Source organism: Hypomesus transpacificus, chromosome 8 (genome assembly GCF_021917145.1).
Source record: "Hypomesus transpacificus isolate Combined female chromosome 8, fHypTra1, whole genome shotgun sequence".
Classification (NCBI taxonomy): Eukaryota; Metazoa; Chordata; class Actinopteri; order Osmeriformes; family Osmeridae; genus Hypomesus; species Hypomesus transpacificus.
The window spans coordinates 12,255,621-12,282,682 of record NC_061067.1 but is presented as its reverse complement, the minus strand read 5'-3'; the positions used below and the strand labels follow the sequence as shown (position 1 = coordinate 12,282,682).

Below are 27,062 nucleotides of genomic sequence, written 5' to 3'. Positions count from 1 at the left end.
TAGGTGCAATATACTGTCCCCATGGGTGTATACAGGCCCACTGGGAGACTCAGGGGGTAACTACCTGGTGTCCCCATGGTTGAAAGTGTTTCTAAAATGCCCTCTAGAGTGGCAACAATTAGACCAAGTGCCCTACTGCCTGCCATTCACATTTTGAAATATGCTTGAGTGCATAGGATGCCCCATGCAATAAATGACAGTGTGCCCTCTATAAATGTAAAAGCATGTCTTAATGAGTTCCTCCATAGTATAGAAACTGGATGCAGTACCCTATAAGGTGCCCTTACAATGGCCTAAATTGGACAGTTCCCATGCCCTTACTTCCAATGGAAAAGGGTGCTGTTATGAAGTGCCCTTTATACAGGGTCCCAAATGTTGCCCTTTCCAATAAAGACAATTAGATGCTGTGCCCAACAGTCTCCCCTAATGTTCCCAGTAGATTATGCCTTTCCCAAAGTGAGGCTGTGACCACACTTGGCACAGCCACAGTCTGTCACTGTCCAAGCCCACTCTGGATCTGTGGAGGCAGACTATGTTAATTGGAAATACGCGTAATATAATAATGATAGTCATGCTGAGCAATTTTAAATGACTGTTCTGCCAAGCCATGTGTGCAGTTTGGGCCACCTTCTGATCTAAAAAGTCAGTGCTGGATCTGTGCAATACTAGTCCAGTGTTTCCCACACATAGACTAATTTGTGGCGGTGCGCCACAGATTCAACACCGGCCGCTACATATTGAGTTTCGTGAAACTTTTTTATCGCTATTTAGGTTAAAACACGCAGCGTATTCGTTCAGCTGCATTTCCTTTCCATGCCCACCCTCCGTCTCTCTGTCACTCATGCGTCTTTTTCACATATGCACAGTCACAACGTCAGCACACGTTAGCAACAATGCATACATACGCCGTTCTAGTAAGACCGACAGCTATATCAGCGAGCTTTCAGCATTAGTGCCGTAGCTAAAAGTCGAGGAAAGTTGAGGCTACTTTTCGCTAGGTACCTTACTCGAAGGTTCCCCTTCGTTCTTTTGGTGAGAAGTCTCAGGAGCTAGCTACTTACCCGGCGTCCTGGAGCCGACCAGTTAAATAGTTGTTTAGCACTAGCGTGGCTACATGCATAATGCAGAAATTATATATTAGTTGTTGTTAATTTTGTGAAGGTGTGAATCATTTAGGATTAATATTTAATGTAACAAATTATTAACAAATTAACTGTGTAACAAATTATTAACGAAGGAATTATTAACCCTAACCCTAACCCCCCCTCCCCCCCCCCCCCCCCCCGGTCTGACAACCCCCACCCCCCTCCCCGCCACAACTAGTTTTCTAGTGTGTGGGAAACACTGTAGTCATTTCAGTGAATCCCTATTTTAGTCATGGTTATCTATCCATTTTATCTTAAAGTTCAGCATTTAGCCTATCACTTAATAAATGCGTGTGGCAAAGTTATTTTGAAGTGATTTATTGATTTTGTTCAAGATGTGAAGACAAAAACATTATTAGCCCACATCAAGCGCAATTAACCATGGCCTTCTTCAGTGTTTTGAATTTTATCCTACAATTTTCAATTGCTGCCACGTTCTTTTTTGGGCTATTATTCTCGATCTCCTGTTGAGAATATCGGCCATAGGCTAGCCTACTGTCAGAACGGTTTCAGACAGCTCATCAAATTACGCTAATTATTAGTAGTCCTAAATGCATATATATGTTAAGTAGATTTGATAGGTCTACAATTTACGCATTTTAACAGTCGTAATGGTTTGACAAGTTGTCTCCCTTGCCATGTTAATTGCGGCAACATTGCCCTTTTTGGGGACAAAAAAAAAAAAAACTCAAATCAATTTACGCTGCTGAAACGACACCTCTCTGCTGCTTTACGCTTTGCTGTTTGCGACATAACTCCTCTTTTTGACTGTCGCCCAAGCCCCCACCCCTCGCCCCTCGGTGGATGTAGGTGGTATTTCATGTACGGTTAGGTTTCCGACTCTTCCGGTCGTTTTTATTCTATTAACTCCATTCAACATTTTCAAAACTATCTCCCCCAATAATTTTCTTTGATTCTCGAACCTGGCTCATACTACTATCTTTTTTCATAGAAGAATTTTTCCAGATTTTTGCTAAGTTTGAAACCAATCCGAAATGGGTAAACTAGCAAGCCATTTATTTGCTTAGTCAATGAAAGTTCCCTGCAAATGTGCTCGCGGATACTAAGAGGGCACAAGCACAAAAGTTCACATTGGCCGATAGCCGATGAGCATGAGCTCTCGGAGCTAGGGAAAAAAAGAGCCACTGTTTAAAAGCTAGACAGGAAGACACGGAAGTCGAAAGATGGCCGCGTCCAGTCTCGCGCTCTCGCTTGCTTCACTGCGCCACTGTGCACTTTTCATAGAAATGAATGGGGACGCCATCTTGGAAGACAAAAGTAGCTTACTCTAGTTATATTAACTCTATGCTGTCGCCTGATCCGGCCTGCAGTCTTATTGAGGCCTAGCTTGAATTAGCGTTGCCTGTTAATGGAACAGAACGTTAGTGGAACGGTTTGAGTCGAAGTTGACGTTTACCCAAGTGAGACTTATTCATGTTAGCGCGACTTGCGTTACCGACGTTGATGGAACACCCCCCAGATGATGGGGAAATGCGTGGTTTACGTTGTTTTGTCTTATTTTGGAATAACGGAATAACCAGACAACACAAATGGTATTACGAGCCATTTACTCGTTTGTTTGATAATTCCATATCCTTTATGCTGGTAACTCCAAAAAATGAAAAATAGCATAGTTTTGTCCATTTTGGATGTCAGAACCAGATTATGGGGAAAGGCTTGGTTTCCGTTGTTTTGTTTCATTTTGGAATTACGGAATAACCATATAACACAAACGGTATAACGAGCCATTTGCTCATTTGTTTGATCGGCCGTATTATGCATACTTGCACAAGTGAGAAAGAGGGAGAGACGTGTAATGATTGTGGGTGTTATTACTATCCAACACCAGAGGGCAGCAACGACTAGCTTTTTAAAACATTTTCCTGTGATCTGTAGGCCTAGCCTGACGTTGTCATACTCATAATTCTAGTCAGAATATGAGTCTGAAACCACTCCGTTGGGCTGTGAGGATAGGGCGTGTTTCAACCGAACTCGAAAAAAAGCCTCTTCGCTCTATTGGATATACCTACAACCAATCAGAGCAACGCAGTATGTTGTTTGTTGAAAACAAATTGAACCCATGCGCTCTTTGGTGACATGGTTGATTACGTTACTGTTGATCATCTGTCCATCATCGTATAAAGCCGGCCCTGACAGTTAACTAGCGACCCCAGACCAGAGAATAGGTGCGTTCGACATGGACTGCGGCTCAGGGGCGGAGCCAATGGGGGGGGGGCATGGAGTGGCACGTGCCCCCCCTGGAATCTGATTGGTTCTCAGGTGCCCAACCCCTATTTTCATTGGCTCTGAATGATGTCAATCTCAATAAGAAATAATTTCCTGGACAGAACATGACAGAAGCCATTATCCCCTCTTTCCCTAAAGGTTACACTCTGTGGACAGCGTAAACTGAGGTAGGTTTTGATGGTGTGTGTATATAGGATACATGAATTGTAATTATATAGGGATGCACCGAAATGAAATTTATTTGCCGAAACCGAAACCGAATATACTGAAACAGTTGTCCGAAAGCCGAAACCGAATACCGAATGTGGCTTTTGCTGTTTTTCATTCATTTTGTTTTAATCTTTCACCATTGCATGAATAAAACAATTAAATGTCCTTTATAAACTTTTTTGTCTTGCTTTTCAGTAAAACAAAATCAATTACATATTTGATACAAACAATTTATTTAATACTGAACGTTTTCTAACATTCCAGAATACCTAATTTAAGAACAATTTACCCTTAAATAAATTAGTAAAACAAAACACTTTTTATTTGGCCATCTTTGAGCCCCCCTAACATCGGCCTTAAACAAGAAATTAATTGCATTTACTCTGTATGCTCACAACAAAAAAAGTGCATTAACAACTGCTTTAAAAAAAAAAAAAAAAAAAAAAGTGGGGACCGGGGGGGCTGAACACAAATGGGGCCGTGCCCTATTTCTGACAGTGTATTTAAATAACAGGCAACTTTAATAAACTAAATTAAGTCTACTTCAGGAAAAGTGGCAGGTTCTTCTTGATGAAAAGGAGCTTCTCTGCTTTGTCACATGAAAGTCTGTTCCTCTTCTCATCGATGACGTGAGAAGCAGCGCTAAACAGTCTCTCGCTATCGGTGCTTGTGCATGGAGCAGACAAGTATCTAGGATGGGAACGGAGAATCGAAACAGTTATCTCATAGCATCGACATTGTAGGCTATCATTTTTTTGTAGTTTTTTAATTGATGACGGCATGTGTTTCTTTTCTGCCTAAGAAATGATTAAAGTTTTGAATGCCGTTCAGGTTTTGATTTTTCCACACTAAAGTATAATAGTTCAAAATATATAGCATAACAAGAACTTTATGAATAACATATTAAATTCAATTTCCTAAATAGCTAACCTGCGTGCCGTCTGTGCCAGGTGGGGAAAGCGGCCTTGATTGGCCCTCCAATATCCGAGAGGGTTATTGCTCCTGGGGATGGGGACTTCTGATAGAAAAGCATCCAGTTGTTGAGCTGTTGAGCTTGTCTTCTGACTGGTATTTGGATTGCTCTCTTGGAGAATCTCTTCGAACATGTCAGACAGTAAGGGTTTGCGCAGCTCATCATCTGTAGTGCGTGCCCTATTTTTCTCCACGCCATCTCCCCGTTCTGCTGCGCTGTGCGTCATGCGACCGTCTCCATCACACAGCGGCTTTTGCAAATCCAACTCAGCCTGTATCATGTCCCTTGTGCGCTGCTTTTTCCCCACATCCAAGTAATGATCCTTATATCTTGGATCAAGTACTGTCGCGATGCAGTACAGCGGTTCGGAATCTGCCTTGCTAAAACGAGTGTTCACAGCATCTAAGAGCGCGCTTTTTTGTTGTTCTCACTCCGTGGTCTGTTTCAGCCTCTTTGCCTAAAAGACGCTTTAATGCTGCTAGTAAGGGGATAATGTCTGCCACAGATGCACCCGATGAGCTTATCTCCTTCGTTATCTGCTCAAAGGGGGCAAGGAAAGAGAGAATGTTCTCTATTAAAACCCACTGGTATGCGCTGAATGTCGCGGGGAGATCATGATCGGCAATGTATGAAGCCAGGACTCGCTTTTGTGCAAAAAGGCTTTCCAGCATGTAATACGTACTGTTCCACCTTGTGCTCACATCTTGTTGGAGACGTTTCGGTGGCATTCCCAATTGCTCTTGGATTGCTTGTAGGCGCCCATAGGCAAGCGGAGAATGCTTGAAATGGCCCACAATTTTCCTGCCGGTCGCAATTACATCCGCTATACTGCGCTGACTCAACACTCCCTCATTGACGGCCAGTTGAAGCGTGTGGGCCATGCACCTTATGCCTTTAAGGTTGCTGTCTTCCATGGCTTTGGTCATATTTCTTGCATTGTCACTCACTATCGCATGCACTTTGGATGGGTCGATACGCCAAGTGTCAAACATTTTGGCAAATGCATCTGAGATGGCTGCGGCTGTATGGGAGCCTCTGAACTCTTGCGAGTGAAGAACAACCTTTTGTAGGTTGAACTCTGTGTCTATCCACTGTGCCGTGAAACTCAGCATGCTGGTGGGACTGACATCCAAGCTCCATATATCTGTGGTGAAGCTAAAGGCTGCAATATCTGTAGCCAAGAGCTCGTGGACGTGGGTTGACACAACGTTATACATTTCGGGTAAGCATACATCCGAGAAATGCCGTCTACTTGGGACAGTTTAACGGGGCTCAATATGTCCCATTAGCCTACGGAACCCTACGTCCTCTACAACTGAGAAGGGTTGGTCATCCAAGGCAATGAATTCCATTACTTTAGTTGTAATGCCCTTAGCTTCAGCACTGTCACTGCCAAACTTTTTTGCCTTTTCAAAAACGTCAGCCACAGATGGAGTGTGTGAGCTGGGTAGGCCTACTTTCCTTTTAGTTGCTGCCGCGGTGGTGTCTCTCTCGTACTCCTCATGTTGTCTGGGGTGTTTGGATTTAAGGTGATGAATCAAGCCTGATGTGGTGAACGTCTTCGCAGATGTTCCCCCTCTAGAAAGTTCAGCAGAACACTGTCTGCAAACGGCCTTATTTTCTCCGTTTTCCAACACTTTAAAATGCTTCCACACTGCTGACATGTTTGCTGCATGAATTGTGCGCAGATTGTTTTCTCTCTACTTGGTATTTTGTTGTTAACAGGTGCGCTCGGCTCTTTTTTCATCTCCGTTTATTGTCATTTAGTTGTTTACAAGTGCATGCGGACCCTTTTTCGTCTCCCTTTATTGTCAGTTAGTTGTTAACAAACTTACCTGCGGCTCTTTTTTAATCCGTCTTTTTTAGAAGCGCACTAGGCTCATTCCACACTGGTTGCTTTAAAAAAAATAAAAACTAGAAAGGTTCGGTGTAATTTTTTCGGCGTTTTTACTCCTTCGGCCGAAACCGAAAATTGTGTTTTTGGACATTTTCGGCCTAATATTTTCGGTGGCCGAATATTCGGTGCATCCCGATAATTATACAATATTATTTAAATCGCACCTTCCCCAGATAGCACAGTTTTTATTGCTGAATTGGCCTTTTGCGGCGACAACATTCAGCAGCATTACTGTAGTTTTTTCTCAGGACCCGCGTTCATTCTCAAAACAACCAGTTTGAATGTTACATGAGTCCGTTTTGTAAGTAGCACTTTCTTCCCTTGGTCTAACAGTTAAGATAACAAAGCTATGATATTGATATAGTTAGCTAAATAAAATATAAATATTAGCCATTATTGTAATTCTGTTAGTGTAATGCAAGACTTTTAGGATTTGATGTCGACTTAAATTGCTAGCTAAATGTAACTGCTAGGGTAAGTCAGACTAAGCTAGCTAACTAGCCGTAAACTGTCATTTGATGACAGTGAAGGTCACGTCGAGCTGATCACTGTCACTCATTAAAATCCAAATGCCCTCCATAACATCTTTCACACAGTAGCCTACTTAAATTTGGGATTGGCTAAATTTGTTGTTTAATCTATGTGATATAGACCTAATATGTGCTGGTGATTGAAGATAGTGCAGATCAGTTAACAAAAACTTCACTAGATGGCGGAGTTGAGGGGCGCCTTTTTCCGAGCACGAACATACATACATTTTTTTATAGCAAGCCTTGCAACATACAAGTACTCAAAATTGAAATGTTATATGAAGCCCAATGTACCAAAAACATCAACACGCAGCCATATCATCACACTCAAGCACTGTAAAACTCAAACAAAGCCACCTCAGTCTGTCGTGGGCATTCCAAGCTAGGTTGATCAGCGTACATCGTATTGTACATTAAATCTCACAATTGTGTTTTTTTTATCACAATGTTAAATGAGCAATAAGTTCAGTTTTGCATTTGTTGACGCTTGGAACTCTCCGTTGTGATTACATTGAGAGCAGAACGTTTGTCCTCCCTACTCTGCTATCTGGGTAACATCTTAAGTCAATTGTAGTTAAGTACTGCATTCATTGATTTTCTCATCATAGTGCTGAGGTATTGTAGAAGAGGGTTAGTGACGTTGAGTGTAACCTAACGTTACCTAAGTACAAAACATGAGGTAGTGAGTCTGTTGAAAAAAAGCATGGAAATTAACAAAATAATATGGTGTGGTTTATATGGTTTGATGGTTTGATATGGTATCATGCAATTTAAGGAAACTAAATGTTTGTGTTGCTATAATGCCCATTAATCGAATTTAAAATGTCAGTGGTGACATTACTTTTGTATTAATTACTTAATTGGATGCCCCCCCCAATTCACGGCTGCTCCCCCCTGTGTCCCTCCACTGAAAATATTCTGGAGCCGCCCCTGCTGCGGCTGCATGAAACAACCGGTGAGAGTGGCCGCTTGCAGTTGGGGAGGAGTTGAAAACGGCTCTGTGAAGTCGGACATGTCAGCTTCTCGTGGTTTGCTGCGTTAATGTCAGTCATGGCCGATCAAGAGCTGTTTGCTTACTTTACTTTATTTATAATTTAACTTGGTCTTTCCGTTAGTGAAGAGGCTGACTAAAACCTTTTCTTTAACACATTTTTTATTCAATTAAACTTTTTGGAGCGTTGGCGAACTGAAGGTGTCCGAATATTACAAAACACGCGTCAAAGTTGTCGTGTGTGAGTCTGGCCAATCATGAAATAGCTGTGTAGTCACTTGAACCCGTGCAGTTGCTCTTGAGAAAATGCGCTCGGCTACACAGCCGGCAGTTCTCGAATCGATCTCACGGTACTTTGATGGCGACGTCACAGTGACGTATCCTCGGCGCCGTCTCAAGTCGGACAAAAAGTCTAACCAGAATTGTTACCGGAACCAGAACTGTTGGCGAGGTACAAACATCAGTGTAGAAATGTGGCCAGTGTTTTATATGTTCATCCTACAAAACCAAACGCCTATTAATGGATATAACGTGATCTAACAAGACTTGGTAATAATGTAATAAATAAAAGCTTGAGAACTGTGCCTAAAATGTACTTTATTGAACATTTGCCTTTGAAAGGGGCTTATTCACAGAACCATATAGGGTACAAGACGTTTCCATCCGATGTAAGTGGGGCTGAAACTTAGTCACTGAGGACCTTCATTGTCCCACAAAAGCAGTCTGGCTTGATGACACGATCAAAAAAAGGATAGTGGGTGTGTTTAACAAAAGCTTCTGAAGGCAAGACTAATATCATTTAAATATATATAATTTCCGATTGTGGTTAACAGTTAAAGTATTAATCTTCGTCTTTGCTCCAGATAGACATGTCAACAATATGCTGGTGCTTAACAAATATATTTGCCATCATGTCATGAACGTTTTTACGAAAAATCAAATCTGTTTTAAAATAACGGGAATAAACTATATTAACAACATTTCATGTATGTGTGACAACCATTTGCTAAACTTGCTACAACAAGGCAGGCAACTCAAGCCATTTCTCCCTGTGCTCATTCAATTAAAGTCTATGGCTCATTCAGCTCAATATAAATCGGCTATCGGCCAATGTGAACTTTTGTGCTTGTGCCCTGTTGTATCCGCAAGCACATTTGCAGGCAACTTTTATTGACGTAGGCAAATACATGGGGTGCTCGTTTACCCATTTCGGATTGGTTTTAAAACCAATTATTATTCTATGAAAAGCTAGTAGTATATCGAGAATCAAACAAAAATTATTGGGGGAGATAGTTTTGTAAATGTTGACTGGAGTTAATAGAATAAAAACGACCGGAAGAGTCGGGAACCTAACCATAAATGCAATACCACCTACATCCACCGGGGCCGTTGCTTCAAGCCGAGGGGCGAGGGGTGGGGGTCTGTGTCGAACGCACCTAATGTCTAGTAAAGGGAGAACTCCCACTCTCGAAACTTCCGGGTTCTGAACTGGTGGCAGGTCCACTCAAATTCCATATGAGGGCGCTAACGGTCGAGTGCAGAATGAATGGAGGTCTATGGAGCTAAACCCCTCAAAATCCACTTTTCTCAGGATACATTTTTTTGTCTAGTAATTTGAATTCTGAATTCGAAAGGGGAGGCAAAGATTTTTTTTGAGTCGCCTTTCCGTTCTAAAAAGCCTTTGAAAATGTCATTGACGTCATACACCTCGTACGACCAGAGCTACTGCTTGAGAGCAAGCTCTGGTTACTTCCACTTTTCTCTCGAGGCATTGACAACACAGCTGACAGGTTAGGCTCTCCCTGTCAATACACATGCTAGAAAGAGTTTTGGCTTGCTAATGTTGTTGCTAATGCTCTGACATTCTGGTTCTGCTTCGGATGCCATCAAGCGGGATCTCTGTTTGTATCAGTCCTTCACTAACCAATCAGCATTTATTAGCAGAATGCTAGCGTGTTATGGGCAACAACGACTTACCCTGTAAGAAATTGAAAGGACATAAGTACTTTTTCATTCAACTTTTGACCTGTAATCTATGTTGAACATGCAAAAACTACAATCAAATCTGAGATTTATCAACGACAATCAGGCGAATGAGACAGATTTAGCCGTTTAGACTCCCATTCATTTTGCACTCGACTGTGATCACTCCCAGTGGAACTCTGGTGGAACTGCTAAAAAATTCGGTACAATGGGTCTTAATAGGGAGTGGGCAGGCTCTCCTTAAACAGGCTCTGCCCAGACCCAACTTCCAGACCATTTTGTTGTTGTTGTGGGTGGACCTAAATTGGGCTGGCAGCCAGGCTACTGTAGGCCTACAATCTTGACGAATTAGCAGCAGGTTCTTTAGTAGAAGACACACACACCAAACTGGAGGCACATGTTGACCAAGTATGCTAGTTGCTACTTTGTTAATAAATCTTTTATGAACCCAAGTTTCTTTCATATATATTAGAAACATTACAAGACGGGGCTCCAGTGTGTGTTCAAACAAGGCCAAAAGTGCCAGATGGTATTAGTTGAAAAAGATAATCACACCCATGCAAGAAACGCTCCACAGCCCAACCCTCCCTCCCCCCAACCAAAATGACTGCTTTCAGTTCTGTTTTACGTTTTAATGAAGTGCATTGAGGCAATCATAGTAAGAAAGTTGAGGTCATGTGGGCTACCTTTGCAGTTTACATAGACACACAACTGACAGAGGCACTGTTGTGGATACATTTTTCAAAGTTCTGATCATATTCTATGTCCAAATTCAACTTCTTCAAAGTCCAAAAACAGCACGGAGCAGGAACGAGAGGGTTCCCAGGAAAATCTGATTTTCTTTGTCTGTGTTACACCTTTTATATCCAACAAATTACACCCCTGAATTTTAATGAAATGCATTGAAGCAATCATTGAGCAAATCTTCGCTTTTTATTTATAAAAAAACATATTATTTTCTCATGTAACTTTTATTCAGTTTGGATAAAATGTTAAGTTAACTTGACCCAAAACATTAAATTGTTATTTTAATTTTGCAAAAGGCCTTGTAGTGACAATACAATTGTTGGCCTTACATCAATCAATGTACAAAACTTTTTGCCTACATAAATGCATTCATAACCTGTTACACACAATTAAAAAATGTCCTTTGAAAGAAAATCACTGTTCTGCTTGTGACGATTTGTATATTAGCCTACACGTCTGTGCTTAAAAATAGTATACTAGCTTGAGACCACCATATCTATGGGAATCAGAATGAATGCAATTAGAGGGCGGCTATTTGTACATACAATTGTTCTTGTTGTTTGTTTATAATTTGCATATAAATGTGTACACTACAGTTAGTTCCAACCAAGTAGGTCTACTTTAATTGGACAGGACGCATTCCATGAGTGCTGACATTTGACAACCTCAGACAGCATTATTGTTGTCATATAGTTTTCTTCACTGCAGTGCAGGCAAAGCAGTGGCACCCCCAGAAATGTTTTACAGGAGTGGCCAGATAGGGCCACTGAATTCCTGGGGTGGCACTCCAAAATTAAAAGCCATAACTGAATTTCAGGAATTGTATTATGCTGTTGTAGTATATAGGTTAGTTGAAAACAGCAGCGGAATAGGGAAGGGTGACAGGATCTGAGTGCGGAAATACGTGGATTTATATTGCGGAATGTTTTATATACAGTACACAGTCATCTTTTGTGCAGAATACAGAGAGAATAGAGTATAGAGACTTGTTTAAACAATTGGAAAGCGTGAGAAGGTGAAGTGAGTGGAGAAAAAGAGAAGCAGAAAAGTGCACTCTCCTCAGTCTCATCTGTGTTGTACGTTTGCAAACTGTTATACTATGGGCCTACGCGAAAGTTATTAAAGTCAATGGACTTGTGTGGGGAGGATTTGACAAATGTGATCACTGTATTCCTCCACAGACACCATGGGCTTGGACATGGAGTTGGACCAGTTACTATTCACTTTGACTTGATGCATGTGACTTGTGAAGAATGAATGGCACCATGCAAAGGTGAAGGGCTATAACCCAGGGTTGATTGCAACTGATGTTGGAATAAACATGTAATAGGGCAGAATAGAGTAACTGGGTACAAGGTACTGGTTTGGTCCCTTGTTAGTCCCCAAAATCTTTGCGGAAACAGCAGAAAATATTAGATTGCTTTGCATCAAGGCCCAATTGGAGCAGAAGTCATAGGATATTTACAATTGTAGTAGGCCAATAGATCTGTTTTAAAAGTTCAGGGGTGTAATTTGTTGGATATAAAAGGTGTAACACAGACAAAGGAAATCAGATTTTCCTGGGAACCCTCTTGTTGCTGCTCCGTGCTGTAATATTCACTATATAAAACCTAACTACATAATGTTGGTAACGAACGGCCTTTACATGTGGTTACCCTGATGAAAATGAATGAAAATAAACAGATTGATCTGTTGAGCTACCATGCCCGTAGTTATTTCGTTTGTTTGAGAGAAACGAGTTGTCACACGTTGCACACAACACACGCGTGCAGACAGCCTACCGAGAGAGAACCCCCAAGTTGATTTTGAAAATCAGCGAGAAATTCAAGGAGATGGACATCAAATGAATTTTCAAAGCTGAAAAGCACAGGGAGTTGTATGACCCCCAGCAACAATTTAACAAGGACAATGTAGATATGAATCAATGCTGGGCAGAGGTGTCAAAAGTATTCACATTCATTACTCAAGTAGAAGTATAGATACTAGGGTTTAAAAATACTTTTGTAGAAGTTGAAGTATCAACTCAAGTTTTTTACTCATGTAAAAGTATAAAAATACTGGTTTCAAAACTACTTAAAGTATAAAAGTAAAAGTAGTAATGTAAGGGGAAAAAATTAAGGATAAAAGCTTAGGCCATGCCACAGGGGCCTATAATGCTCGACCCCACCTCCCCAAAAAAATGTTTTTCTGAAGGCCATAATGACTAATGTTATATTGAAAAATTTGGGCTGCACCTGTTTATGCCCATTGAAAATGAATGCATTTTAGTACAATGCAAATACATTAAAGAACCATATATGTTTACTACTTGGCAGTAACATGTGTTTCATGGAGCGGAAAATATGATGACTAGTTGCCTATAAGTATTGTAATAGTGCAAAAAGTCAAACTTCAGAGGTGTGTCATCAACAGCCTTTATTCAAATTCGACGGCAAGTTTTTGAAAGCCATTAGCTCGTTAGCTGTGCAGAGCTTGCAGCGCATTCGAAAGTAGTTTTTTCATCCAACCATTTCGAAAAATTCTTCCAGGTATGGCCAGGGATGTAGAAGGGTTGGCTACCAACCTCCTCGTTGGTTGTGACATTTTACTTGAATTCTCTTGAGTCTCTGCCACGGACATCTAGGCTACATAAGTCTGCTATTTCCTTAATGGAGTGTGACATGTTTGTGTCATGTGCAGGTGCGATGGATCGCATACTAACCAATAGGGTGTCGGAATTGTATATGTTCTACTCATCCAACCACAATCAAATTTACTCTATCCGGATGGCGCTATTTATCTGGATAGGTTATTTTTTGGTGAGTTTTTTTGAACGATGACAAGCTGGAATGAATACAAGCCAAACTGAAATTGGTGTAACAAGGCTATTTTTAAAATGTAAGGAGTAGAAAGTACAGATAATTGCGTGAAAATGTAAGGAGTAGAAGTAGAAAGTCGTCTGAAAAATAATTACTTCAGTTAAGTATATACCCAAAATTTCTACTTAAGTAAGGTAACAAAGTATTTGTACTTCGTTACTTGACACCTCTGATGCTGGGATATAGCCAATGCCATGTTTATTATGTACCATGTCAGCATAAAGGAAAGCTCAGAGAGTATCTGAAAGGCTGACCATCTTCTTCATCTTCAGCGTCTTGTGTGAACAGCTTTTGCTCAATCGTAGCGCTGCGCAGCGCTTCCAGGCGCAGCCAGTGTGTTCCAGGCGTAAGTAGCAAGACCTCAGTCTGAGACAAGAACACTAGCAAACAGATGTGCTGTTTTGTGTACATTCGGTTTTTGTTGGACTGCAGTAGAGTTGTTGGTAGAGAGCATTTATTCGCTTTGGAGAAATCACCTGCGCTTCAGACAGGTCACCTCGTCGTCTGACCTGGATCATCAGGTTGAGGAAAAGCTCATGCCTTGTTTACATATTTTTTTAAGTCTTCCTTGTATTGTTTGTGTTTTTGTTCTAGGTGTTTGCAGTCCGGTCAGGCGGGGCTACAGGAGTGGTGGTCAAAGGACCAGATGATAAGAGCTCTGTAGCGTTCAGGTACCAATTCACCTTAACACATGATGGCAGACGAAGAGTGTTAAGGCCTACTAATTATTGTGTCTAAGAATTGGGATTACTGAGGGATTGGGAATGAGGGATTACTCATTATTGTCTTTCAGAATGGACGACAAAGGGGAGGTGAAATGCATCAAGTTTTCTATTGGGAATAAGATCCTTGCGGTCCAAAGAACACCTAAATCTGTGGTGAGTAAAATCTGCCTCTAATAACTGCACATAACAACTGCACACTCCACTGATGGCTCTATCCAGCTCCGGTCCTTAGTGTGTAAACTTGTGTATACTTGTGTTACTTACTAAAATGCAGTGTTTCCTCTAGGATTTTTTTCTACCAGAGAGGGCAGGTCTGTCCAACCCCCCCCCCCCCCCCCCCCCGCGCCAAAACAAAGTGCTAACCCTATATTTCGGAGCAGATTAATGTAATAGTCTAATAGCTAATGTAATATTGCTCATATTTTCGTCCAATTCCCCTAAAGAAATAAAGTTAGCATACTTAAAGACACCTTAAAGTATGTTTTAAATGGCATAAATGCTGCCAATTAATAACTGACGTAACAACTTATTGTAAATGGTCAGTATAGGCTATAGCCTATCGATTAAGGTAGGCCACTCGGAAGCATGTACACTGTCTGCTTCATTTGATCTTGATAGGCTAAGCATTCTGTAGCAAATAATAACAATATACCCACTATTTATTCATTAAAACTACTTCAGCATAATAATGCACCTAAAATACAAACGTGAGCAAGGGCAGCAATCGCTATCGAATCAACAGACATGCAATTTCGCTAGCAAGGGAAGAATACAAACAACGAAAATCACCAGTTAACTTCATTTAAATTTGCAAGAACTATAGACTAATACAATAACAGGCTTAAATGAACTGACAAGTTATACGATTTACAGTTCTCAAGGATGCACACGCACAATCTCAACTGCGCTGTGAAGCGCGTGTCTGTGGTAATCTCCTACATGCGCTCTAACAATCACGGCTGATAGACGGCCTACTTCTGACACCGTGGCGGCAGAAATTTAACCGTGGCGGGCCGCCACGGAAAAATCAACCTAGCGGAAACACTGCAATGGGTAAACAACTCAGAGAAGATTCATTATAGCTCTGTTTTTTTTTCATCTCCTAATGTGATCACACCACGTGTTTCCGCAGGATTTTATTAACTTTGTTCCAGATTTCCCCCATCTGGAGTTCTCTCAGGAATGCAAGGTAGGCAGGCTTCTCGATGGGTTCCATCCTCACCGCTAACACAGCTAGCATGTCTGTGTCCATCCACATAGCTAACATAGCTAGCATGTGTTAGAGAGCATCTTTGATCTTCTCGTCCTGCCCAGACTAAGAATGCCAGTGTGCTGGGCTTCTGCTGGACCAACTGGAACGAGATTGTCTTCATCACAGACCAGGGGATAGAGTTCTACCAGGTGAGTTGTCTGTTCCAACTGTCTCTATTTTCTCTCTCTCTTTGTGTCTGTCTGTCTTTCTCTCTGTGTCTGTCTCTCTCTCTCTGTGTCTGTCTCTCTCTCTCTGTGTCTGTCTGTCTCTCTCTCTGTGTCTGTCTCTCTCTCTGTGTCTGTCTCTCTCTCTGTGTCTGTCTCTCTCTCTGTGTCTGTCTCTCTCTCTGTGTCTGTCTCTCTCTCTCTCTCTCTGTCTGTCTGTCTGTCTCTGTCTCTCTCTCTGTCTCTCTCTGTCTGTCTCTGTCTCTCTCTCTGTCTCTCCGTCATCTTTTACCTGTTATTCTCACCACTGAAAGGTGTTCCCAGACAAGCGCAATGTGAAGCTGCTGAAGAGTCAGAGCATCACTGTGAACTGGTACATCTACTGTCCTGAGACGGCTGTGCTGCTGCTGTCCACCACCGTGCAGGGAAATGTCCTGCAGCCCTTCGCCTTCAAGGTACGGCACACACACCTGGGGCCCGTTCTCTGTACGCCGCTAACTCAGTTAGCTGGATTTGATTGTTGACGATTTGTCATGATCTTGGATTGTTCGGTTCTTCGAAGCTCATCCTGCTACTTTTTGCCAGCCCTTTCCTGAATTTTGCAGACTTTGAGGTGTTCCCTGCCATTTTGATTAAATCTTCTAATTTTGAGTAACCTTCGAGCTCTTGCTCTGTTTGGCTCTGTTGCGGAAAACACAGGGCACTCTTTTTGGCCATGGTGAGCAGCCATAGATTTATGTGAGCAGTCAATAGCAGCGTTGCTGATCAAGGTTTCTACTATTGATACCTACCCCCTTTTTGACCAACGCATAACTCAACCCAGCTATACTAATAATAAACAACAAGGGTGTTGGAAGAACCAAATTAGCCAGATCATGATTAGCACGATGATTTAATTTTGGATGTGTCATTTGATCTCGGATGTAATACGCGACGGATGGAGAACGGGCCCCCGGACAGCCTCAGCAGCTCTGATTCGGTTACCTGGCTTGTTTACTTGGCTTGTTTACCTGACTTGTTTACCTGACTTGTTTACCTGTCCTCCAGAGTGGAACCATGTCTAAGATGAACAAGTTTGAGATTGAACTGCCGGTGGTGCCCAAGCCAGCCAAGCTGAGCCTGTCAGAAAGGGACATTGCCGTGGCAACCATGTATGTGTGTGTTTGTTTGTGGGTTGGGGAGGTGTACATACAGTCAGGTGTACTGATGCATGTGTTGTTTGATGCAACTCACTTTCCTTGAAACTCTCTTGCTCGTCTCTCCTCTGTCCAGTTATGGCCAGCTGTATGTGATGTACTTGAAGCACCACTCCAGAACAGTAAACAGCCCCAGTGCTGAGGTTGTTCTCTACCACCTACCAAGGTAAATATGCTCACACAAGTCCCAGTCACACACACGTACGCACACATACAGACCTCTATGTTCTGTGGGTTGCAGGGAGGGTTCCTGTAAGAAGACCAATGTGCTGAAGCTGAACACCACAGGGAAGTTTGCCCTGAACGTGGTTGACAACCTAGTGGTGGTTCATCACCAGAGCTCCCAGACCTCCAGTGTTTTCGACATAAAGATGAGGGAGGCTGACTGTCCTCCCAGCGTCCACCAGCCTGTCCTGCCAGCCCGGTCCATCCACCCCTACAGAATCCCCCTCACAGGTAGCACACACACATGGGCCTGCAGGCCAGGACTCAAGGTTATATCATAGTACAGTGTATTTTTCATCCTCCCCCTCCAGGGCCTGCTGCTGTGCCCACCCAGCCTCCTGTGCCATGTGAACTCTGTATCCTTTAGTGGAATCTTGACTCCATGTCAACATACTGTTTTAAAACCCCTGGTGAGAGTTCTGTTTGGTTCTTAAAACCTCTGGTAAAATGTTCTGTTCTACCTAGTGAGCATTGTGCCATTTGAACCTTTACCACTGGCCTGTAGACTCCTCCTCCTGGAGTGTGTTCCAGCCTGACATCATCATCAGTGCCAGTGAAGGTCAGACCACCTGTGCTGCTGCAACCAGTCTCTAACTTTGAATACCTCATATTGAACCTTTTTAATATCTAATATCTAACCTTAAATACCTCATATCTAACCTTGAATACCTCATATCTAACCTTTTAATAACTCATATCTAACCATTAATACCTCATATCTAACCTTAAATACCTTGTATCTAACCTTAAATACCTCATATCTAACTTTTAATATGTAATATCTGACCTTTAAAGGGGTCATTGCAAAACCGAATTTACCTTGGCACAGTTGAATAACGTGTAAAATGGGTAAAATGGACATACAGTGAACCTCAAAGTCCATTGACATCTCTTTCCTATGTAAATCTCACAATTAAAAAATTTAGCTGTTAAACAGTCGGTTTAGAAAAATCCCTTGTTGTGACCTCACAACGGGGCACAAACTTTTTGGGCTATGATCTGTACCTTGGTCCCGCCCCAAGATTTGCTGTGCGCTGCTCTGTGTACTTCCACAGAATTACAAAGAACAACGTTTTTCTAGCATGTTGAAAATGGACTGCGGTGGTAAATGAGGTGTTCCAGACTGTACAGGGAATGCTGACACTTTTCAGAGGCTTTCCTAAGGAACCAAAACCCTCGACGGGCTGTGATGTTTGTCTATGAGAAGATCCCTGTGCTGTTCGACCCTCAATTACACATTTGCTTGAACCATTTCACCGAAGACAGTTTTGAATGATAACCTTACACAATTTAGGATTTGCTTAGCGGCTGTTGCTGAAAATAGGTGCTGTTACAACCGTATGCTCATCACAAACGCAAGCTGGTATGATTTTGTCGCTAACAGCCTATTAGCAATGCTAATGTCTCCTGTATCTAGCATAGGTAGAATGCTAAATAAGTTTCTAAACACATCAACATACCTTACTTAGCAAATGACTCTAGATAGACTAGCTGTAGTCGGCATTAGAAGGGAAGCTTCCGAAAAAATTGCCAGAAAACGAATAGCAGTCTAGCCTATTGCTAACGCCTGTCTAGATGATCTATTTGAAAGAACTAGAGAAAGGCAGGTGCTAGATACAGGATACATTAGCATTGCAAATAACTGTTACCAACAAAATCATACTACAGCTTGCGGTTGTGATGAAAATAAGGTCGGAACGCACCTCTATTCAGCAACAGCTTCATAGCAAATCCTGCTTTACATTGTCCCAGGTTTTCAAAACCGTCCTTGGTGAAATGGTTCGCGCAAATGTGTCGAGGGTCGAACTGCACAGGGATCTTCTACGCTACGGTATAGACAAACATGCCTGCTAGTCCATGTTAGCTAGACTCTAGTAGCTCATCTGCTTTTTATTAACGCTGATTTACAAGGAATGCAAGAACAGCTAGAAAGCGAAAACACAGACTGTAGGCATGTAAATTAGTTTAGCTCGCTAACGCAAGAGCATAGGTAGAATGTGTGATGATTTAGCCTGGTTTATTGGTAATGGGGCTAACGTTATTTCATGTTCCAGACTGTTTCAATCAATTAAATAACCTGTGTTGTCATGTAAATCTACAATTCAAGATGCGTGTTTGTCCAGATCTATTTTTCAGCAAGCTAGCTAGAGCTAACTGACGCTGAGTTGAATCACGATAGTTTGTTTGCTAAGCTGTAATGCTAACATTACCCACCTAAGGCGATCATGTTTGCTTCGACAACAGAAGTGGAAACAACTAAAGTAATCATTTCAAATGATATCTAGTCAATCTGTTCAAAACAGTGTTGTGTAGACTCAATAGATTTATTTGTACGTTTTTATTTCAAGTCTCCACCTTCTTGTTTCAGTGAGTGATGTTGGCCGTGTTGCTCCGCAGCTTCACTCATTGTAAACCAACCAATCAGCGCGCAGCTCATCTATATATTCATGAGAATACCATAAAAGGGAAAATTTCACTGAATGTATCAGGGGGCATAGAACATCACCAGGGCCATTTTCAGCCCAACCAATGTTACATACCCTATTCGTAGACCTTAAGGAACAGTGTGAAATACCCCAAAAAGTTTTTTTGATTGCTTTGATGCATTGGTCAAAACTGAAGCCACATTTTCAAAACTCTTCACACAGAAGTGAACGTGGAATAAACTTTAAATAATTTGTCATTGCTGTTACACAAAAAACATTAAATGACAACATTCTCCAAAATCCATTAACTTTTTTCTCATTCGTACTCCACCACCTGCAAAATTGAATTGTATTTGGTAGGTAGGTATTTCCCTTTTTAATAGTATGTCTGTCGTCACCCCTACCCAGGCTACCTGTGGTACATACAGGTGAAGCTGCCCCCAGCAGTCAACCTCCTTCAGGACAAGGGCAAACTCATGGACTTCCTGCTCCGACGTCGAGACTGCAAGATGGTAATCCTGTCTGTCTGCTCTCAGAGTACGTACCTGTCTGTCTGTCTGTCTGCTCTCAGACTACAGACCTGTCTGTCTGTCTGCTCTCAGACTACGTACCTATCGGTCTGTCAGGTTTAGCAAGTCAGCTTTAACGTTCCTTCTGTCTGTCCCTCAGTGCTTGTGGGGGGGGATAAGGGCAGTGTACAAGTGGTGGCCACAGTGTTTGATAAACTCAACCAAGTTTACAAAGAGTATCTGGAAGCAGAGCAGTCCTATACTGTGGTGAGTCCTATCTATTTACCTATGCTACTCTAGCTAACATAGTGCACCTACTAGCTAAAGCTGCTGCTGTTGTTGTTGTTGTTTGTCTAGGCAATGGAGTCCGGCCCTAGTCGAGGCAGTGCTGCTCACAAACGGCCAGTTCGGACCCAGGCAGTCATCGACCAATCAGACATGTACACCCATGTCCTCTCCTCCTTCACTGAGAGAAAGGTGACTGGAACACACATCATACATACACACCACAACGAAGGGTGCAAAACCAAACTGCAAAAAAAAGAATTGTTCAACACACAAACCACGACCCGGTTTTTACATGTAAGCCACGGTTTTTCGAATCTACGAGAAAACATAACCAAACACCCTTTGTCCATTCCCGTACCCTTTCCCGGAGAGTACTTGTCCAATGAACTGTCAGGATATCAATGATGAGTCACATACTGGAAGGAACTGGAGAGAGGCAAATCATACGAAGCTAGGCAAGATAAGAATGTGTGGAGAATGGAGATGGCATGTGGATGCAAAAGGTTAGCGTTTGAGGATGTACCATCGTCTTTTAACTCACCGGTGTGGCAACATGTTGGATTTAATGTTGACTACAATAGCGATGGAGCGAAGGCCGTTGATAAAAAAGAGACCGTCTATAAGCATCGCTTGACACGTGTAAAGTATGCTAATGGTAATACATCTAACATGATGGGGCATCTACGCCGGCATCACCCAAACATATCCCTTGCCGGAACGAGAAAAGTAAGTAAGTAAGACTTTATTTATATTGCACATTTCATACAAGAGTTGTAGCTCAAGGTGCTTTACATAAAATCAATAAAAACAATAATACAAGTGATAAAAATTATAATTAAAATAGCAACAATAATATAACTAATAAAAGTAGTAAAACCCTTCTGAGATAAAATTACTTAAATGCTTCGGTAAAAAGGTAGGTTTTAAGCTGTCTTTTAAAAATGTCTAGCGTGTTTGCTTCCCTAATATTTATGGGTAATTTGTTCCATAGTTTTGGGGCATAATTAGCAAAGGCGGAATCACCAATCTTCTTATGACTGCTTCTGGTGACCTCTAATAGGCCTGCATTTGATGATCGCAGTGTTCTAGTTGGTGTGTAGTTTATAAGGGAGTTAGCAATGTAGCTAGGTCCTTTTCCGTGTAGAGCTTTGTATATGAGGAAAAGGACCTCAAAGTCAATTCTGAAGGTAACAGGGAGCCATTGTAAAGTAGCTAGGACAGGACTAATGTGTTCTCTCCTTTTAGTTTTGGTTAATAATCTAGCTGCAGAATTTTGAATGAGCTGTAATCTTTTAGTGGTTTTCTTGGGAAGACCAGTGAAAAGTGCGTTACAGTAGTCCAGCCGGCTGGATATAAAAGCATGAATTAACTTCTCTGCATCATTTTGGTTCATGAATGGCCATACCTTTGCTATATTCCTCAGGTGAAAGAAGGCTGTTTTGGTCACTTTATTTATGTGAGAGTTGAAATTCAAATCTGAGTCCAGGATTACACCGAGACTCGTCACCTCTGGTTTAAGACAGGGGGTTAAGCCTCCTAGGTTCTTAGTAAGCATCTCTCTTTTGGATTTGGGGCCACATAGTAGGACTTCGGTTTTGTCTTCATTTAATTTAAGAACGTTATCATTCATCCATTTGTTTATTGCCAACAGGCAGTTGGTAATGGAATTGATGGCCGTTGCATCGTTGGGTTCAGTGGATATATATAGTTGTGTGTCATCCGCATAGCTATGGAAATCTATGTTATGTTCTCTGATTATGTCGCCGAGTGGTAACATATAAAGAGAAAAAAGTAATGGACCTAGGCAGCTTCCTTGAGCAACCCCATAGCAATTCTCATGTTTCTTAGACCTATGGTCTCCTAAACTAACATAAAACTTCCTTCCTGTGATATATGATTTTATCCAGTTCAATACACTATCCGTGAACCCAATAAGCTTTTCCAGTCTATTGATTAGGATGTCGTGATCAATGGTATCAAATGCTGCACTAAGATCTAGCAGGATAAGGATAGAGACTTTATTTGCATCAGAGTTTAATCTGAGGTCGCTAATTATTTTGGTGAGAGCAGTTTCAGTACTGTGATATTTCCTGAAACCTGACTGCGAGACTTCCAGAATGTTATTTTCTTCGGAAAATAATTTAATTGGACTAAAACTATCTTTCCAGTACTTTACTAATAAATGGAAGGTTTGATATTGGTCTGTAATTTGGAAGTAGACTGTTATCCAATTTGGTTTCTTTAATAGGGGCTTTACAACAGCTATTTTGAATGCATCTGGGAAGACGCCAGTTCTAAGGGATGTGTTTATAATCTCTAGCACCGGACCTGAGACACTATCAAACACTCGCAATAAACAAAACGAAATGGATGATAATCTTAGGGTTGTTTGGTTTATTGTTGAGGATTGTTTGTACCTCTGACGACAGTTCCTCGACAGATGTGTTGCTAAGACAAATATTTTCTGTCTTTGCCAGTTTAACATGTGCTGTCATGGCATCTCCAATCAAGATGGTGGCCATATGTGGTATTGTGTTTGCATTTCTAACGTTTCCCTGATCAGTAGCTGCGGAGCCAGTTCTTAGCTTATTTGGGTTAGAAATGATAGGACCTTTTGCTAGACCAAGGTCAGCCATTGTGTCAATGCTAGCAGTAGATTCTAAAGTGCTAGCAGCGTTAGCTCCTCTAAGTGCTGATGGGTTGTGGGTAGTCTTAGCATACCTTGGAAGTTGATAATCCTGTGGTATTGTTGTCTGATTAGGCCTGATGGGGGGTCGAACACCGCCCCGAATGGTCCGAGAGGGGCTTGGAGTGAAATGGGGTACTCCCGGTCGCAGCAGACGATGATGTGATGGATTTGCATGTGTGTAGTAGCTACCATCATGGTGTGTCGGTGATCTGGGCCCTTCATGTTTGTAAGCTGCGTGGCTAGCACTCCTGTGCCTCTTCGCCTTGGATTCCACACACAAGGAAGTTCCCAGTGTTTCGAATCTGTTTTTGAGTGGGACAGGAGGAGAGGTGATGTGGGAAGAGTTTCTGCCTCGCTTTTTATCCTTGGTGACAGTCCCATCTCCGATGAAAGTAGAAGCGGCGCTGGGCCTCTTTGGTTTAGCGCCGAGAGCAAGCCATGACTCATCCGGTCCACCGGCTGGTGGAAAGAAAGCTGGTTCCAAGGGTGGCTCATTAGCCGGTAGCTTAGCCTCCTGGCTAGGTAGCAAGGAATCTATAAAGTCTTCGGTCTCTCTGATATCTATGAGGGTTCTGACTCTTAACTCCAGTTCGACTATCCTCTGAGTAAGTTGTTTGCAGTCGTTGCAAGCCATAGTTCTACAGGGAACAAGCTTTAGCTTTGCTTGCTTGTGGTCAGTCTGGGAGAGTAGCCCAAAATACTTCTGCTCTCCTTGGGCTTCAGTCCTTTAGGTTGTTCCTTTTAGTGGTCGTAGTCAATCTACTTTGCTCCAATCAGAAATATTTGATTTTGAGTAATATAATAAAAAACTATCCAAATGATTGAAACTTCAGAGCATTTCTTTGTGAATGACTAAACAAAACGAAAAGAGTCAGACTAATGTGCTAAACCAGTGGTTCTCAATCCTGGTCCTCGGGACCCCCTGCCCTGCATGTTTTAGATGTTTCTCTCCTCAAACACACCTGATTCAAATGAATGGGTCGTTATCAAGCCCATTTATTTGAGAACCACTGTGCTAAACAATAACGAACCAAAACTGAAACCGTCACCCATAAACCGCAATACAAACTGAACCGTGGGCTTGTTGAATTGTTGCATCCCTAACCACCACACACTTACACACCACAACACCACCCCACACCATATACACCCCCACACCACACCCCCCCCACACCACCCCCCCCCCCCCCCCCACACACCCCCCCCCCCCCCCCCCCCCCCCCCCCCCCCCCCCCCCCCCCCCCACACACACAAGGCTGACAGACTCCACACACTGCCCCTTGTGTCTCCCACAGGAAGTGTGTCATAAGTTTATCATCGCAGTGCTGATGGAGTACATCCGCTCGCTCAACCACTTCCACATCACTGTACAGGTGAGCACGGCAGGCAACACAACATCTGTTCATCATTTACATCTTCTCCTGGACTTTGAATGACTCATCTCTACCTCTGCTTCTCCCCTTTTCTCCCTTTATTTACCTGTCTCCTTCTCCCCTGGCTCCCTTCATTTACCCCTCTCCCTCTCCTTCTCCCCCCTTCATTTACCCCTTTGTGTCCCTTTCCTTCTCCCCTCATTTATTCCCCTCTCCTTCTCCCCCCTGCGTTGTTATTTTACCCATCTGTCTCCCTCTCCCCTCCCTGTTCTGAGCAGCACTACCTGTATGAGCTGGTGATCAAGACGCTGGTCCAGCACAACCTGCTGTACATGCTGCACCAGCTGCTGCAGTACCACGTCCTCAGCGACTCCAAACCCCTGGTGAGGCCCGTCATCTGAATCCCTCTCAGCTACATCTAAGCCATATTAAACTACAGTGAATCTGATTCAGTCACCAGAGTCAAACCAGCTCCAAGTAAGATTCCAGCTCCTCTGAATGAGTACCAAAACAGATGGAGACTAGAGGAGCTTACCCTTGGTCAGTAACAGCAGTGAAGTGAATCATGTCCCCCTCCCCAGGCCTGTCTGTTGCTGTCACTGGAGAGTACCTACCCCCCCGCTCACCAGCTGTCCCTGGACATGCTGAAGGTAGCATACACACATCAAAGACACACACATTTTAGATTCATGGAATTTAACATATAGCTAAATGTGTGTGTGTGTGTCCGTCCAGCGTCTGTCGACGGCTAACGATGAGATAGTGGAGGTTCTGCTCTCCAAGCAGCAGGTTCTGGGTGCGCTGAGGTTCATCCGAAGCGTTGGTGGCCATGACAACATCTCTGCCAGGAAGTTTCTGGATGCGGCGCGGCAGACGGATGACGGCATGCTCTTCTACACCATCTTCAGGTTCTTCGAACAGAGGAATCTTCGCCTGCGCGGCAGCCCCAACTTTAACCCAGGTCAGACCCAAATATCAGCCCCAACTTTAACACTGGTCAGACGCAGCTACACAACCCCAACTTTAACCCTGGTCAGACCCAGTGACACAGCTTCAACTTTAACCTTGGTCAGACCCAACTACACAGCGCCAATTTTAACCCTGATCAGACCCAGCTACAAAGCCCGAACTTTAAATTGTCTGACTCACCCTGATCTGTGTTGTGATTGGTCCGTAGGGGAACACTGTGAGGAACATGTCAGCTTCTTCAAGCAGATGTTTGGAGAGCAAGCGCTCATGAAGCCAGCCACCGTCTGACATGCATCACATGTACCAACACATTATGTCAGATGTACTTAGTCACGCCCACTCTGACCCTGTCAGTAGGACTGTCTCAAAATAGGTGCATTCGACTTCATGCAACACCAACGTCGCCTGCAGTCGCCTACAGCCCGGCTGACTTGAAGCAGCCAATGGCAATCTCAGCTTCATGGCAGCCGGCTGCAGCCGGATGTCGGCGCCAGCAATGCTGCATGAAGTCAAACACATCTAATGACATCACTGTGACATCACTGTAGGATCCATAGTCTGTAAAGTATATGAAGAACCATTTTCACTAATATTAACTTAAGGTACTGTACATAATGTTACAAACAATGTATGAACAATTTTAAGTCTAATAATATTACTGGTGTGGCCCATGTGTAAATATGTGGAAACCCAATGACTTTTGTTGCCATATTGGTCAACTTGATCAAATGTATGAATTGGTATGAGAAACAATTTGTGTGTGTGTGTGCGCACTTGCAATGGTGAGGCTGAATGAGAAAGACATTTCTATGGACTTAAGAGCAGAACCGTCCTGTAAACCTCTAAAAAGATGTGTGGATGATGTAGGTAATACGTAATTATGAATAAAACTGGTGGATAAGTACATGTCCATATCTAAGGCGTGGCATTATTTTACAGCCTTTTATCACATAGCATCACAGCAGAATGCTTTCATCAAATTTAAGAAGTGCACAGGTGTTGCCTGGAGAGCGACGGGACGCGAGCAACGGGACTAAAGGCAGATCGATTGCCTTGTTTTCTGTTGAAATGTCCTAACTGGACGCGAGCGCTACACAACGTTTTGGCTGAACTTTGTCAGACGCCCTGTTTCTATTTATTTTTTTGTCGCTCACGTTGAAAGCTCTGTAGCATATGAACTCATAGTAACGTGGTTAGTGTGCATGACGGAACAGAAGTGAATTTGACGGATTCAGTGTGGACAGAGAGCGTCCGGTGCTGCGCTACAGTCGTACGCTTGCATCCAGTTAGGGGACGGTCTAATGCTGCAGTCACATGAGAAGACTGCATCTGTGTTTGTGAACGTGGTAGTATCAAGTGAGCTTCCTAACTACTACTACTAGCTGTGGCCTGACCGGTTCCATGGAATGCCTTGTTCAAAATGCAGCTGCAATACTGTAGACTGGGTCTAGAAAAAGGGATCATATTTCTCCTGTTTTGACATCCCTTCACTGGCTTCCCATTAAGTTTAGAGTTGATTTTAAGATCCTTATGTTTGTTTATAAGGCGTTGTCTGGCTGTGCACCAAAGTGTATTTGTGATCTCATTGTGCCATACTGTCCTGCTAGGGCACTCAGATCTTCAAATCACTTGCTTTTAAATGTGTCACGATGTCTCTACAAATTA

General features: G+C 42.7%; 1 protein-coding gene across 1 annotated transcript in view; it reads left to right on the top strand.

Annotated features, from left to right (window-relative positions):
* Window positions 1-26,303, top strand: part of rmc1 (regulator of MON1-CCZ1) — a 38,472-nt gene extending 12,169 nt beyond the window's left edge. The window contains exons 2-19 of the mRNA XM_047024140.1: window positions 14,176-14,252; window positions 14,375-14,459; window positions 15,439-15,495; window positions 15,621-15,707; window positions 16,037-16,177; window positions 16,770-16,873; window positions 16,995-17,084; window positions 17,160-17,374; window positions 17,455-17,499; window positions 17,649-17,702; window positions 19,978-20,106; window positions 20,239-20,345; window positions 20,436-20,555; window positions 24,351-24,428; window positions 24,707-24,811; window positions 25,010-25,078; window positions 25,164-25,389; window positions 25,606-26,303. Of these exons, the coding sequence (XP_046880096.1) occupies window positions 14,176-14,252; window positions 14,375-14,459; window positions 15,439-15,495; window positions 15,621-15,707; window positions 16,037-16,177; window positions 16,770-16,873; window positions 16,995-17,084; window positions 17,160-17,374; window positions 17,455-17,499; window positions 17,649-17,702; window positions 19,978-20,106; window positions 20,239-20,345; window positions 20,436-20,555; window positions 24,351-24,428; window positions 24,707-24,811; window positions 25,010-25,078; window positions 25,164-25,389; window positions 25,606-25,685 (1,869 nt within the window). The 3' untranslated portion in view covers window positions 25,686-26,303. The remainder of the gene's footprint in view (window positions 1-14,175; window positions 14,253-14,374; window positions 14,460-15,438; window positions 15,496-15,620; window positions 15,708-16,036; window positions 16,178-16,769; window positions 16,874-16,994; window positions 17,085-17,159; window positions 17,375-17,454; window positions 17,500-17,648; window positions 17,703-19,977; window positions 20,107-20,238; window positions 20,346-20,435; window positions 20,556-24,350; window positions 24,429-24,706; window positions 24,812-25,009; window positions 25,079-25,163; window positions 25,390-25,605) is intronic.
* Window positions 26,304-27,062: the final 759 nt, after the last annotated feature.